Source organism: Chiloscyllium plagiosum, chromosome 17 (assembly GCF_004010195.1).
Source record: "Chiloscyllium plagiosum isolate BGI_BamShark_2017 chromosome 17, ASM401019v2, whole genome shotgun sequence".
NCBI lineage: Eukaryota > Metazoa > Chordata > Chondrichthyes > Orectolobiformes > Hemiscylliidae > Chiloscyllium > Chiloscyllium plagiosum.
The window spans coordinates 61,091,343-61,107,001 of NC_057726.1; the positions used below are offsets into that span (position 1 = coordinate 61,091,343).

General features: G+C 39.5%; 1 protein-coding gene across 1 annotated transcript; it reads left to right on the forward strand.

The window, feature by feature from the left end:
* Positions 1–97: 97 nt before the first annotated feature.
* gins3 (GINS complex subunit 3) lies at positions 98–10,815 on the forward strand. Its single transcript, XM_043707289.1, has 3 exons — positions 98–482; positions 7,481–7,714; positions 9,944–10,815. The coding sequence occupies exons 1-3, from the start codon at positions 312–314 to the stop codon at positions 10,172–10,174; spliced, it is 636 nt and encodes a 211-aa protein (XP_043563224.1). The 5' UTR covers positions 98–311; the 3' UTR covers positions 10,175–10,815.
* The last annotated feature ends 4,844 nt before the right edge of the window (positions 10,816–15,659 follow it).

Genomic DNA, 15,659 nt, shown 5'->3' on the forward strand with positions numbered 1-15,659 from the left:
TTCTGCATTTTATCAAAAATATATACGTGCGTTATGTTAATGATGACGGCGGTCTATTAATAGTTGCCACTGATTTTTGTTTTGCGGACGCTTAAGTTTATCGTGCCTTCCGCTGGTGTGTTTGACAAAGATTACGATTTTACTGCTCGTAAATCAATATCTGCTCGCTCGTTACGTAGTTGCGAGAGGAGTCTGCGTTTGGTCGCTGCTGCCTAGCGGGCTGGGCGGGAGATTTGAACTGAGCCCGTTTCCGGCGGCTCGAGCCTATCGCCCCTCCTCTTACCTAACAAGCTAGTTAGGCGGCCTTCTTAATGCCGCGCGCCGAGTCCTATTTGCCGGTACCTCCGGGAGGCCTGGAGGAAAATTTCTTCAGCTTGGATGATATCCTGATGACACAAGAGAAGGTTCCATGTCGGACTGTGATGTTGCTGCCGCGACTGGGCTTTCTAGACAAGAGCAGTGAGGCCGATCTCATCCCCGAGGTAAGGGAGCGGGCTGGCCGCCGTCAAGTGGGAAGGTGAAGGGGTCGTTTCGCTGCTTCCGGGGCCTGTCAATTAAAAACTAAAGGATAGTGGCGATGTGATAGAAATGTGGTTCTCTAATTAAAACAAGTATGGAACAGAAATGGCTTTGTTGTACCCGAGTAAGTGGGCTCTGACTCTAATTTTGTATAATTCAACCAGTAAAATGTTTATAGTCATTGCTCTTTGGCAAACAAAAAAACCTAAAATATTAAGAAATCCTTTCTTCCCTCGAAGCAAGACAATGAAAATTGGCCTGTACATCTCGTAATAGGTGTTTTCGATTTCTAACTGGTCAGAGCTCTTTCTCCAAAGTTATATTGCATCGGAAATACCTCCAAGCAGATCCGCAGATTTTCGTTCTCTCTGCGTCTAGAAGCCTACTTCTATCTTTGGTTTGTGAAGTTAATGAATGAAGCAAGTTTCTGGTTAGTTATTGTGTTTTTATTGCTAGTTCTGTGCAGAAAACTTCCCAAACGTCGGCGTGTCCAGCTACCATTAACTTAGTCAAAACGGGTGACCGAGCGTTTTCTTTTGTTCAGAGTCTTGTAATCCAGAACCACTGAGCTTATCCTGACTATTTCATAATACAGATGAATCTCGATTATCCGAATATAAATTAGCCAAAGAAGATCTCAATGTCCCGATTAAAAACATTACTTCAAAGAGATGTTTCCATAGTATTCACGTCTTTTGTTTATAATCATTAAAAATGAAATGCTGCCAAGAATAGTCATGGATATTGTTAGTGCACAGGTGCCATCTCCAAATAACTGACTGCCCATGTGTGCGCTCTCTTCACCCCCACCCACCGTTCTCCAGTATGGCTGCCCTCAAAATAGTGTGTGTACACACCTTTTTACTGCAACTTGTTGACAGGTTCCACCTTTTGCCCTGTACAGGACAATGTTCTGGGGTGGCTGGGACAGATGGAAGGGTGGGGGTGGATGGTGGGTGGGGATGGAAGGGGCCTTGCTGGAGTGGGTGGGTCAGGGGTGTTATTGGGAAGGTGGACTGGGGGTGGGGTGGATGGGGTTGTGGGTGGCATTGGGGGGGAAAACAGGGGGTGGTGTTGGACAGGGTAGTCTTGTGTGCGGTTTGCTGCTGCCAATTTCCTGAATGGGGAGCAGACTTAACAAGTGCTCACTATGTCAATCCCTTTGAACTGATTTGGGTGGATGGGGGGAGGCTTCAGCAATGCTGCAGGTCCCTTACAGATAAGTGTGTCTGCTCAGAAATAAACCATGAGATAGCGAGAAGGAGCAAGGCAGGCAGAGCGAGGGGAGCAGAAACTTCAGAACATTCCGAGCCCCAGAGGAGAGTCATTGAATCGATTAACTGAATGATCAATTATCCAAATGAAATAGTGTCCACTCGTTTGGATAATCCAGATTCTTCTGTATATGGAGCATGAGAACAGAGTATTGCTGACCATGCAGTATTCTTATCAATAATAAGAGCAGGCTGGGAAAGACTGAAGGAGGCATTGAGATTTTGAGAATAAAAACTGAAGATTAGTGTCTGTCAGATACACTGTCATTGCTCCATAAGTTGTGTTGGGAAAAACTTGGGCATAAACCAAACATTGGACAGAGTTGGGCTTCATAAAGGACGACTGGGTAAGTGGCACTTGGATGCGGAAGAATAAACTGTGACAGGAGATTTACTTTCTATAATAGTGGTGTAGTGTATTCTGAGAGGTATGGTGCTAGATAAGCACAACCGGTCAGGCAACATCTGAGAAGCGGGAGAATCGCCGTTCCAGGCAAAGGCTCTTCATTGGGCATGTTTCACATTGGAACAGTGGAACGTTCCTGAAGAAGGGTTTATGCCTGAAATGGCAATTCGGATGCTGCCTGACCTGCTGTGATTTTCCAGCACCATACTTTTTTTTCAACTATGATCTCTATCATCTGCAGCCTTCATTTTCTCCTTTATTCTCTGCGATCCGATTACATCTAGTGTATTAGGGCTGTGCATACACAGGAACATTAACTTTGGAATATGGATAAAATTTTTAAAAATTGCTTGCAAAAGAGGGTCAATTTGCTTTCAAGCTGCATCTTTCACGATAAATTCAGGAGTTAAAAAGTCTAGTTTATACTTGTCCACAGATTTTTCATGGGCTTTTGTTATGGAATCCTTGGTAATTGTGAATCTGAAATCACATGGTGCCCTCTACAGGGAGTCTGTCCCTTAAGCAAATTGAAGATATCTAACAGTGTTATAGGGTATAAACCAGTCAAGAATATGATGCTACTGCTTGTTCAGAAAATGGCCAAAAAAAGCTTGCATTAGTTTAGGATATTTAATGATCTCTGGCCATCTGAATGTGTTTTAACAGCTATTGAAATTAGTCACTGGTGTATGTTGGAAATGTGGAAAGCAATTAGTACACAGCAAGGTCCCACAAAAATGTGAACTAGATACATTGATTTTTTTTTGGTTGCTGGTAATTGGATGAATATTGGCCATAATGGCAGTGATAACTTATTTGCTAGAATAAAGCAAAGAACTGCAAATGCTGGAAATAGAAAATCAAACTACTGGAGAAACTCAGCATGAGTGGCAGCACCTATGAAGAGAAAGCAGAGTTAATTTTCAAATCCTGATGAAGGGCCACTGGACTTGGGGAAATCTTAACTCTACTTACTTGCTGAGGTTCCTCCTATTTCCCTGCTGTTTGAAATACTGCCAAGGAAGCTTTTACATCACCTGAGGGGCTAACAAGGCCTCTCCCCTGATCATACTCGTATTGTACTGGAGTGTTTGCTTAAATTCTCGAGTAGAACTTGAACACTGCAACCTTCTGACTCTGTTACATGGCTCCTCGTAAATTTTAAATGCTCTGTCACTGCAAAGCATGCTGCACAAATGAGTACACTTGAGAAGGACAGGGACATGGGATAATCAGAACAATATAGATTTTGTTTTTAAAAACTTTAATTTAAAATGTGGAGGAATGAAACTCTATTTTAGAAATTTAATTTTCATTTCAGAACTTGTTCTACAATAGTCAAGATTTTACTTTTGTTTTAAAGAGTAAATAACTTGAATCTTCTGTGGATTCCTTGAAAAAGTTGTTTGCAATGCTTGTTTGCTGGACTTTGATATCTGATCGTGCCTTACTGACCTTTAGGACTCAAATTTGTACTACTGCATGTTGATAAGGTAAGTGGCAATAGTTAATATAAAAATGCATGTCCATGATAAACAATTAATTTCAGAAATATTAATGCTGATATTTAGTATATACAATATCCCAAATAAACGTTAGTGTCAGGAAAGTCTAGATTCTTACATCCCATTGAGTATATAATGTGACCTCAGCTCTATCTTTGTATTCGCCACCTCTAAAAATCTGAGAGCCCTACATTCCTCCAGTTCAGCTTCATGTGCAGCTCAGATTTTTAATCATTCCAACATTGGTAGCTATGTCTTCAGCTGCTAACGTCCTAAGCTCTGTTCTGTCCCTAAACCACTCTAGTTCACTACCTCCGTTTTGTCTTTTACGCTTATTATGAAGGTGTGTATTGTACCTTTTTTTTTTTGAAAGAAGGGAAGCTGGCAAGAACTGAGTGAAATCAGTATGCTGAACAATTTCAAAAGGTATTATTTGGGTGTGAAAACAAATAGCTATGTTACACAACAAATTTGAATTTGGCCAATCAGTGTAAATTATGCCCCAAGATACCAAAATCCAATCTAATTTGAAGTTTACTCTTTGAATGACCATCCAATGAGATGGTTAGACGTTTTGAGGTATATAAAATCCAACATTTTGAACAGTTAGCCAGAGTGGCAGAGAGCATCAACAAACACAGATGGCCTGCAGAATCGCTCTGAAAGGTACCTTTTTTGTATGAAAGTTGTGTAGCAGAAGGCTGAAGAAAAGACCCAGGTAAGTACAGGTGAAGATACCAATGCAAAAGCAACGACTGGCTAATTTTGAATTTTTTTTTGTTAAACTTAATTGTTAATCACATCAGTGCATTGTTGTAGAATGGGAGGTAGATACATTGATCAGACAAAGGAGGATTACAATGTAGATAGTTGGTGTTTAATGTTTTTTTAGGAGTTAAAATTAACAATTTATTCTTTTAAATATAAGGATTTTATAGTTCTTGGTTACTCATACTTTAACAGATTACAAAGGGAGGTCACCTTTTCTGGGGGTCTGGTTCAAATTAGCAAAAGGGTTCACCCCCAATGTTGTAATGCAACACACTGGAATTTTGTGTCTGACCAAGCTTTAGGTCATCTACTGTGATCCCCTGCCCCATCTCAAATTTTGTTTATTATGCTCCTGTGATGCATCTTTGGATGTTTTGCTATGTTCAAGGCACTTTGACTCCCAAGTTGTTAATTTTCTCATTACCTTCCACCTCACCTAAAATTGAACGCTTGAGCTTTGAGCCACCTGCATGCTGTTTGTGTCCCAGAGTGCAAGTCATATTATCATTCTTTTCCAATTGATCAAAATCTGATATCTGCATCTTGCTGCCATTTGTTTTGTCTGCATTGACTTCCATTCCTGTGTTGAATCCATTAACCTCAAATAAACAATATATATTTTTGTCGTGCCTTTTTTATGTCCTCAGGATATCACAAAATGCTTCACTGTCAATTGTTACTGTGTATGTGTTTTACATGGACAAATCGACCATTACTTTTGCATCCTTTGGAACTTTTTTCACCCTCTCAACGGATGGTCAGGGTCTTGCTTTAGCATCTCCATCTAAAAGGTTGTATTTCGTACAATGCCAGTCAACATGGCACTCAAATCTTCAGAACATTGGAACAGACATGGGAAGTTCAGCCCATTGAGTCTGCGCTGCCATTCAGTACAATCCTGGCAGATCAAACACTTTAATACTGTTTATCTATCTGATCCCCATAACGCTGAGTGCCACTGACAATCAATGATCTTATCAATCTCTACCTTAAACAGACCCAAAAGATTTGGCTTCCATAGCCCTATGGTAAAAAATTCCAAAAGTTCACAATGCTCTTAAGTTTTAAAAATTCTTCCCCTCGCTCCCAAATGGCATTCTCTTAGACCTACTGACTGAGATAAGAGCATTACTGCCAAGCTATGATCATTTTTGTTCTTGTTCACAAATCCTTGTGACTGCAGTCTCATCCAATGATGTATGGGAATCTGTTGTTTTACTTATTTTAATTCACACCATCTTCCACCAATTTAGATCTTTTAGTAGTTTGAGTGTGACAGTTGAATTTTCTGAAGAGTCGCCAAAAAGTTAACTTTTTTCTTTCCACAGATGCAGCCAGAACTGCTGTTTCTCCAGCAATTTCTGTTTGCTATTTCCAGCATCAACAGTTCTTTGCTTTACTTTTGTGATGAATTACTATTCTAGATATGATTTTAACTAATAGTGGATTGGTCATTGCTACCTCCCTATCACCAATTGAGGCAAAATATGTCAGCTGTAATATAAGAATAACTATTTAGGAAATTACCTTCTCTTTAAAAACGTGGTTTGTGCAGTCCATGAGCCTAAACTGGCTGAACAGAATGCCTATTGAAGTGCAGATGTAATTAGAGTCATAGAGATGTACAGCACAGAACAGACCCTTCAGTCCAAGCCAACCAGATATCTCAACCCAATCTAGTCCCACCTGCCAGCACCTGGCCCAAATCCCTCCAAACCCTTCCTCATCCTATAACCATTCAGATGCCTTTTAAATGTTGCAATTCTACCAACATCCAACACTTCCAGCTCATTCCATACATCTACCACCCTCTGTGCAAAAGTTGCCTCTTTTATATCTTTCCCCTCTTACCCTAAACCTATGCCCTCTAGTTCTGGACTCCCCCCACCCCAGGGAAAGGGCTTTGTCTATTTATCCTATCCATGCCCCTCGTAATTTTGTAAACGTCTATAAGGTTACCCCTCAGCCTCTGACACTCTCTAGGGAAAATAGCCCCAGCCTGTTCAGCCTTTCCCTATTTAGCTTAAATCCTCCAACCCTGGCAACATCCTTGGAATTCCTTTCTGAACCCTTTCAAGTTTCACAAGAACATCATCTTTTTGATAGGAAGGAGACCAGAATTGCATGCAGTATTCCAATAGTGGCCTAACCAATGTCCTGTACAGCCACAACATGACCTCCCGACTCCTGTTCTCAATACTCTGACCAACAAAGGAAAGCATACCAAACTCCACCTTCACTATCCTATCTACCTGCGACTCCACTTTCAAGGAGCTATTATACCAAATGTGCCATATTGAATTATCTGTGCAGCATTTTTTTGTTATCTGAATCTCTCTGAATCCAAAGGTACCAAAATGGATTATGTAGTCAGTTATCACATTTTCTAACTGGATAAATTTGGTTGCTACATATGCATATATGTATTCATTATGAATGGCTTCATTTTTGTAAATTTTTTTTTCAGATGGTATGAAGTGCTTTGGAATGACAGTGATTAATTTGGTAGCACCCTTTCCTTAGAATTCCAAGATACTGAGTTTCTCATTTTGGAGCTTGAGCACAAATCAAGCTTAACACTCTCCTCAAAGGAAGAAATGGCATGCTGTAGAGGCACCGTTCATGAGATCTTTACGTGCAGAAGGACATTGGGTTATCACTGATGTCCTGGCCAATATTATGCTTTGTGTGAGTGGTGTCACAAGAAACAGATTATCTGTTTATGATCATGTTACTTTTTTGTTCTGTGGAAATTAGTTTTAGTATTTCCAACATCTGGCACTGACCACATTTGAAAAGCATGTAATTGCTTCTAAAGCACTTAGTACTTTTCATAACCACAGGATGTCACTATCAGTGCAAATTTTTATTTTCTGTTCTTTGTTTGGCTTTGACAAATAAGGACTCCTACCTTGCCAGGAATTGCCAGCCATTCTGTTTCATTTGAGCTTTTGTGGTTTATTGTGAGCTGAATTCTTACTTTAGTTTTTTTTTGTTCCTAATAGGGTACAAAGATGGAACTGCCTCTTTGGATGGCCAAAGGGCTATGCGATCCTAAACGTCGCATCATTTCTGCCAGTACACCAAAAGTGTATCAAGGCAGCTGGCGGACAATTTTCAGTGCTGATGCAAAGGTTGTCGACCTGCACAAATTGGGGCCGTATTATTATGGTTTTGGAACACAGCTGTTACACTTTAATAATCCAGAAAACACGGAAATTGCTCAGACCATCCTACAGGTGAATGTTCCATTTGTACTACTTTCAATGGCCCTATTTTTTTCATTTGAGAGCTATTTGAGTAAAAACAATATTGCTGATGTTGGAAATCTGAACGAAAAGTGCAAATTGCTAGAAATATTCAGCAGACCAGGTAGTATCTTTTGGGGTGGGGGAGGTAGGCAAACAGTTAAATTGTCAGGTTGATGACCTGTTTTCTTTAGAATTAGCAAAAGCTTTGTGATGTTAATACATTCATGCAATGTGTGCATCATTGACCAGGCCACCATTTATTGCCCACCTCTAATTGCACTTGGGAAGTAATGATGAATTGCTTCCACTGCTTAAACATTGATCTAGTGACAATGAAAGAATCTCGAAGTATAATTCCAAGTTAGGATGATGGCTGGTTTGGGGAACTTGAACATGTATTTGGTGATCTTAATCAGCTTCCCTGACAGAGGTTATGCCTTTTTTAAACTGTTGCCAAAGAAGTTTACATGAGTCCTGCATAGTAGCCACTGTCAAAATGAATTAATGTACAAGGAAAGAGGGAATTTCTTTTGTAAACAAACAAAAGATGAAGATGTAAATGGCAACAAAAGGATTACCAGCCCATTTGGTGTTCTGAAAAATAGGAGTAATTGTCTCTTGTTTCACTAATACCCTTTTGCTTGCCAATCTAATCATCTTTGCCTTTGATTCCACCCTGCCTTCCATCTGATCATAGATTTTTTTCCTTTTATTCTTAATCATCCCCACCCACACTTTACAGCCTATTTGTAGAATGATTTCATCTCAAATTTTTACCACTTCTGATAACTTTTCTGTTTTATTGCTAAGCTGATAATTGCCACGATCTTGCTGAGTTTTATCAGCACTTCCTGTGAAGTTTATTTGGAGTAGAGTGTTTTTTGAATGGCAGATTGACATTCTACTGATGTAATTTTGTATGGATTCAGATATGGGCTGTGATCTCTATTAATTCTTAATTGTTGCCTGTATAAAAGGAAGAAATAAACAGAAGTTTGCTTTCATAACATTCTTATCACCGCTCTCAATGACCCATTGTGGTCGTATATAATTCATTATTTTCAAGAGTGATCAGTTATTCTGTGACCTCAACAGATGCTTTGACACAATGTCCAGGCTTTTGGTCATTCAATTCAACCTGGTTTATTCTAGACTCTGAAAATACATGGCAATTCAAGGAGCACAGAAATCATGTAAGGTACAGCTGAGTTGCTAGAACAGGCAAGAAGATGGTTTTGATGGTTTAATATTGCCTTGGTGGTACCTTTGACATTGACAAAACAGCAGTTCTGAAGAAATGTTATAATCTAGATTAAAGGCTTAATTCCTTAAGGAATCTTGAACCGCAGCTTTGACTCTGTATTGAGAGCAATATCAATTTGACACGGAACACTTTAATATGCATGTATTTGTCATGTCAGCATCTGACTTCATAATGCATCTTATCCCGTATCCTAAAAGTTGGAATTACTGTTTGTTTAAAGGAAAAAACATTAAGTACACAGACTTCATTCCAAAAGGCAGGAACACTAGCGTAGTTCCTAAGCTCTCCCTCTACTGTACTCTGAAACTAGTAAAGGAGGTAGGGGCTTTTCTGCCATGTACAAGTCTTCCTGCAGCTTTGCTGCTCCTCTGTAATCCATGATAAGGAATGAGTAGGCATCTGGAAGATGTTTTTATAGTAATAGTGGTTTGTGACTTCCCAAAATTGTTTTATTTGGGACTAGATATTCCTGCTGTCATTGTGTTGCCAAATTTGTGTGTTTTTTTTTTTTGTTGTTCCAATCAGTTGAGTACTATGGTCCATAGTTCTAGCATTGTATTGAATGCATGATTTAAGTTGGAAGGTATCATTTTAATGATAAAAGCACTTCAGTTTTTCTGCAGCAAAACTCTATCTTTTAAAATTTTTACTGATTTCAGTTAGTAGCAGTATCTCTAACTGGAACTTTGCTGATTTACAGCAAGCAAATCTTGTGAGCAAAGTTACAGCGGTCTTCTGAAAAACAAATATTACTCATTCTGGCATCTAATACAAATTAAATCGGTAGAAGCGATCACAGGCACTTAATTGCAGCGTAGTCTCAATGCATACTTGAATGGGGATATTGTCCAATCACTTTTTCTCTGGCCAGGATTTGTGTGATCATCACATGAAACTGCTTAAGCATGCTATTCCTGTATTGTACTATTAATTAAAATTTATTCTTGGCACAGACGTTTGTCACCCGCTTTCGTCGGATCATGGATTCCTCCCAGAATGCATACAATGAGGACACATCATCACTTGTGGCTCACCTGGACGAGCTCGAGCGAGAACTGTTCCAGGCTGGTCAAAAAGGCTTGAATGAGTTTCAGAAGTGGGAGAAGGGGCAGGCCGAGCAGATCACCACTTCCAATCTGGTTCAGAGCTATGGTAAACGAAAGTTTGCAGATATGGAGGCCTGAGATGGAACTTGAGCCAGAGAGATGCTAAAGCAGATTGTTACTATTCGTATTCCTCACCAATATATAACGGAGTTTCCACTAAGATGAAACTGATTCTGCAGGAATTACAACTGAGTAGTTAACAGTGCAATCACTTTGGGTGAAAATTAAACCAGTACTGCACTGTGAAGCAGAATTTCTCATGGATTTTTTTCCTTCTGGACTTCTGCTTGCTTCCTACGTGAACAAAGCCACTTGCAAAGACTCTGCAAACCAACTTTTGGTTCACTAAGCATTTTGGATCTTCAGGATTTTGAGTCCGTTTCTGTCATTCGAGAGTTGCAGCTGTTTTCTGACTCTTCCTGGTATTCAATATGGGACCCCCTGCAGCACTTGTGGAAGAGACCGTTATAAACAATTTGTTCAGCAAAACAAACTGGCTGAAGGCCAGGCTCTTCGATAATTTTAGAAAGAAAAACAGACTTTAAAATCTCTTGTCTATTTCCCTCTAAAGCCAAAATCTCTTTGTGTAGAATGGCACATGATAACTATATGTATTATAATTATTTGTTTAGATTTTAAAGTTTGTTTTTTGTTTTGGTAACCATATGACCAGGAGTTTTGTGCGCTCCTCAAACACTGAATAGATGCATGAACTTTGAGTATCGTGTTTCATTTCCAAGCTTCACTAGTGTATGAATTTTACTGATGTTCCCCAGGACTTGATTCATTTGTGTTTCGAATAGATCATTCTTCATCTCGGATATAGATAGGTCACTGGCATGGTGTTCCTATTAACTTGAGTGAAGTTTTATTATGCTAGAGTATTTAGTTACAGATGTGCTTCCCTGTACTCTAATTTAAAAAAAAAATCCTTTGTCGTCATTGGCGCCTTGATTTTTGGTAGCTTTATGCTAGAGCTAATATCTTAGCCACAGAATACATATGTATGGCAATCTAAAATATCTTGCTTCAGAGTGTAGTATCCCTCTTACTAATGGGGGCAGCAGAGATGCAGCTCTAAGCGGTTGAGTCAGGTGCTGCTAACACTAACAATGTAGGTAACTGAAGTATAAATTGCAGATTTAATGTTAATCTAGAAAGATTTTTTTTAAAACCAGCAAGTTCCACACTCTTACAAAACACTTACAAGACAGGAAAGCCGACCTAATCTCCTTAACTTGATCAATATTAACTTTCAGATTGAAGTGGGAATAAGATCCAGCTCTTCTGATGACCTGACGAAGCAAGTCTGAATTATATGAAGTTTTTTTTTGTATTCAAACTGATTTTTGTGGACCTCTGATATCTGGATATGTCAGCTTTTTAATGTTGTATTTATTGGCTAGAGGCCCTAAAGTTGAAACTGTCATCTGAGGATGGTTTTTTAAATTTTTTTTCAACTAAGTTTTATTTGCATAAACCATGTCTGAGCCTTTTATACAAACTTCTTTTTTTTTTAATAATCACTTGGATTTTCAAATTTACTTGTATCTTTACACTGATTTTAGAACATACTCAACTCAATGGGTTCATTGTGCTTGTGCCAGCTCTTTGAAAGAATTATCTAACTAATCCCACTTTTCCCCATGATCCTGTAAATATTCTGTCTCAAATGTGTACCCAATTCTTGTTTGAATTATATCACTGTTTCCACTATGTTACATGTCTTGTCTTTTTAGATGAATAATTTTTATAATTTCTTCATATTCCCACATCAGTTCTTTTGTTACACAATTCTGCAACTGACTTCGACTAGCATCTTGTATATCTGTGGTTTCATGTCCAAAATACTGTGAATAGAATACTACTTTAGATATTCGTTCTTTACCGTGGGAATATAGGCTTAAGAAAGGAAACAAAAGTCATCTTTGGGGTTACAATGATCACAAATGTTTGGCTTACCTTAGCTAATTTCTTCTTAGTGATGGGACAAAGGCAGAAAACCATTTCCAAATGGTAATCTTGCTGAGAGACAACACCAACCAGGTTATGAAGAGGATGAGTATTTGTGCTACTATTAAAAGGTTCTGCTTCTAAGATTAGGTCAAGCCTGTTGTTGAGGCACCATGAAGAACCATGTTCATTTTTTTGTAATCAAATTGGCATTTCCTGCAACTTGGCTAGATGGAGCAGATTTTTTTTTAGCTGAAGATGTGGGAATGGCTCCCATAAGGAGTGATTAGTGCAACTACTCTGCATGCATTTCAGGGGAAACTGGACTAGTGTTTGAGAGAAAGGAATAAATAGGTGGTTGAGAGAGTAGATTTAAATGAGAAAATATGGCAGGCTCAAGCGGAGGAGAAACACTTGACTTGTCTGACTTGAGGTTGATGACCTATTTTCTGCCATTACAATGTAATCTTATGTAGCCTGATGACAGCTGCTTGAGGTTTGCAGACCTTTCCTTAAATGCACACCTGGGCTCCTGTAGCAATGCTGGATATCAAAAGCCACAATGACGGTCTCTCCCTCATCCCGAGCAGTAGCCAAACATATATTTTCCACTCTCTATGCCCTAACTCATTATGCAGGTATAACTGGAGCAAAAAATCTAGAACACTATATGTAATGGAAAGTGCTGTTATCCCCCTAGTTTAAAATTCTTAACTTTTGGAAGTTTACTTCTTAAAATTAATCCTTATTCATCCAGTCAAATTCTTAGAAACTGCCCTGTTCTTCCATAACTGATGTTTGCTTTTGGGGGGGAAGCAACACATAAGATCACTAGAAATTAACTAAAATTCCAAACATTGACAGTAACCATGTCACATACTGAGCTTTGCATCCCTGATTTCAGGGAGTTTATCCTTTGACTAGTGAGGAATAGTGATATTGCAGCACGACAATTTGTTTCCTGTTATGGTGTAGCACTGCTTCAGAAGCATTGATTTTTTTTAGGCCTTTTAACTTCATGCTGTGATGGGTTATCAGGGACAGTGACCTAGAATTTGCTGACTAATGAGCCATTATGATATGGAGCAAATGTATTGAACTGCATTAAAACAAACAATATGTTGCTCCATTTGGATAACAGCTAATGGATTATATAACATATGCTGCCAGTACGAAATGTACTGTGTTGCTATGGCAATAGTCACATAATGGTTTACACCTTGTTTGTTATTTTTCTCTTTCTGGCATTGCCCTTTTCACCTGTGACTGTAATAATCATCATTTAACAATTTGGATCACAAGAAGTTGCCATTCTCCATTGGCCTACCATAACCATGTCCCCTGTGTTTGTTTTGTTTGTTCCTTCCATGGGCTTTCAGTCTTGATTTATAGCCTCCACCTTCCATGCCTCCCCCACCTCCAAAATAAGAGATGCTGTCAGAGCTGGAAAACATTTGTTGCCTTACTACTCGATGACAGAAGCTAAATAATTTTTTTGGGAATCAGAACAATTTCAGCCTTAAGTAAATAAAAGGGCACCATGCAAAATTACTGAGTTTCTTGGTTTCTGTCTCTGTCATGATCTTTGGGCTGGACCCTGGCATTCTGATTAAAAGCAAATCTTGAGTCCACACTTATCAGTAACAGGATCGGCTCAGTATTTTTACTGTATGTGATCACCCTGGCCACTTGATGGCAGGAGACCATCTACTGTCTGTTAAAGGTCAGGCAGCTTTAACTGTTAAGCTAAGTCACTGAGTGGGGTACTGCTGTGTCAGCGAGAAATCTTGATTTTTGTTTTCCCCTTACTGGTAAGTTTTCAAAGCTAACTCCTCCAGAGATTGTAAAAGTATGGATTCCTTTTCTGACCACATCTGTTCTTTAGACACAAACCTGTGCTACTGTGTGTTGCTTTTCTCTTTTGCTTACCTTTTTTTTGTCTCTTGCATTTCCATCTCTCCACCTTCTCACTCCAAGTTGTTTTTTCCCATACTTTTTCTCATTTCTGACATTGCTTTTTGTGGTCTTCTCTCAGCTTTTTCTTTGGCATGGGTAATATTGAGCTAATTTCTTTTCTGGTTTGGAGGTTCAAAGTCCCGGAGGGATCCTAATTAAAAACATTTGTTGTTTGTTTGTTCTCAGATGCAGAATTTATTTGTTTCTGTCACAAATGGATTAGTTTTGACATGTTTTTAATGCAGAAAATTGATTTTGGTCATTTTAATACCTAAGCAACGGTTCCTTCCTCTACGTTGGGGAGACTGGACGTCTCCTAGCAGAGCGCTTTAGGGAACATCTCCGGGACACCCGCACCAATCAACCACACCGCCCTGTGGCCCAACATCTCAACTCCCCCTCCCACTCTGCCGAGGACATGGAGGTCCTAGGCCTCCTTCACCGTCAATCCCTCACCACCAGATGCCTGGAGGAAGAATGCCTCATCTTCCGCCTCGGAACACTTCAACCCCCGGGCATCAATGTGGACTTCAACAGTTTCCTCATTTCCCCTTCCCCCACCTCACCCTAGTTCCAAACTTCCAGCTCAGCAATGTCCCCATGACTTGTCCTACCTGCCTATCTTCTTTTCCACCTATCCACTCCACCCTCCCCCGCCTCTGACCTATTGCCTTCATCCCCTCCCCCACTCACCTATTGTACTCTATGCTACTTTCTCCCCACCCCCACCCTCCTCTAGCTTATCTCTCCATGCTTCAGGCTCTCTGCTTTTATTCCTGATGAAGGGCTTTTGCCCAAAACGTCGATTTTACTGCTCCTCGGATGCTGCCTGAACAGCTGTGCTCTTTCAGCACCACTAATCTGGAATCTGGTTTCCAGCATCTGCAGTCATTGTTTTTACCGCCTACCTTTGGCTCCAGTCCATTTAGTGAAATCAAAAACTGAAAAATGTGCTTTTTAATGTCTGTAACCCTCTTCAATATTAAAATTGTATTCACATTTTTGGGGCATTGTATTTCCTTAATCATAACTGTTTTAATTCATGCAATATATTAAAAAAGGTGATTGAAGTGTCAAAAAAAAACCTAAGCTATGTAAGGCTGTTTTAGAGCAAATGCTTGATCAGCGGTAAGTGGTGAGGAGCATCTAAGAGTGAGAGGGAGGTTTGGGGAGGAAATGATGCCTTGGGACCAGAACTGAAAGCTTTGTGGCTTTCAAAATTTCTGTTCAACCTACCTCATATATGAAATAACACTAAGCTATTTCACTTGTGCAATGGAGTTTGGGACAGCCTTAAATCTTAACTTTCCTCCCCCACTGAAACTGTAGGGTGTAGATAGAGTGGAGATACTTGAACAACTCCCACTCTAAGTGGAAAATGAATTGGCACAATTACATCCAAGTAGCCACTAGGAACAGCCACCACTGGAAAGTAATGAAGTATACAGCAACGACTCTTAATACACAGCATTATTTTAGAAGTACAAAAGTATTCAATGTTAAACCTTCTCCATTATTTAGGAGAAAGAACGTACAATTGGTTCATTCAATCCAACTGATCCATATCAATGTTTATACTACACTACACCCCTTCCCATCTAAATATTGATGTAATTGTTTGTTCCCTTCTGCAGTAGCCTGTCCAGATTGCTCT

Bases quoted from the DNA above. Each gene is read 5' to 3' on its own strand.
- gins3 (XM_043707289.1), top strand. From the start codon at position 312: ATGCCGCGCGCCGAGTCCTATTTGCCGGTACCTCCGGGAGGCCTGGAG. The intron at 483-7,480 runs GTAAGGGAGCGG...TGTTCCTAATAG, and splicing joins AGGCCGATCTCATCCCCGAG to GGTACAAAGATGGAACTGCC. The intron at 7,715-9,943 runs GTGAATGTTCCA...TTCTTGGCACAG, and splicing joins TTGCTCAGACCATCCTACAG to ACGTTTGTCACCCGCTTTCG.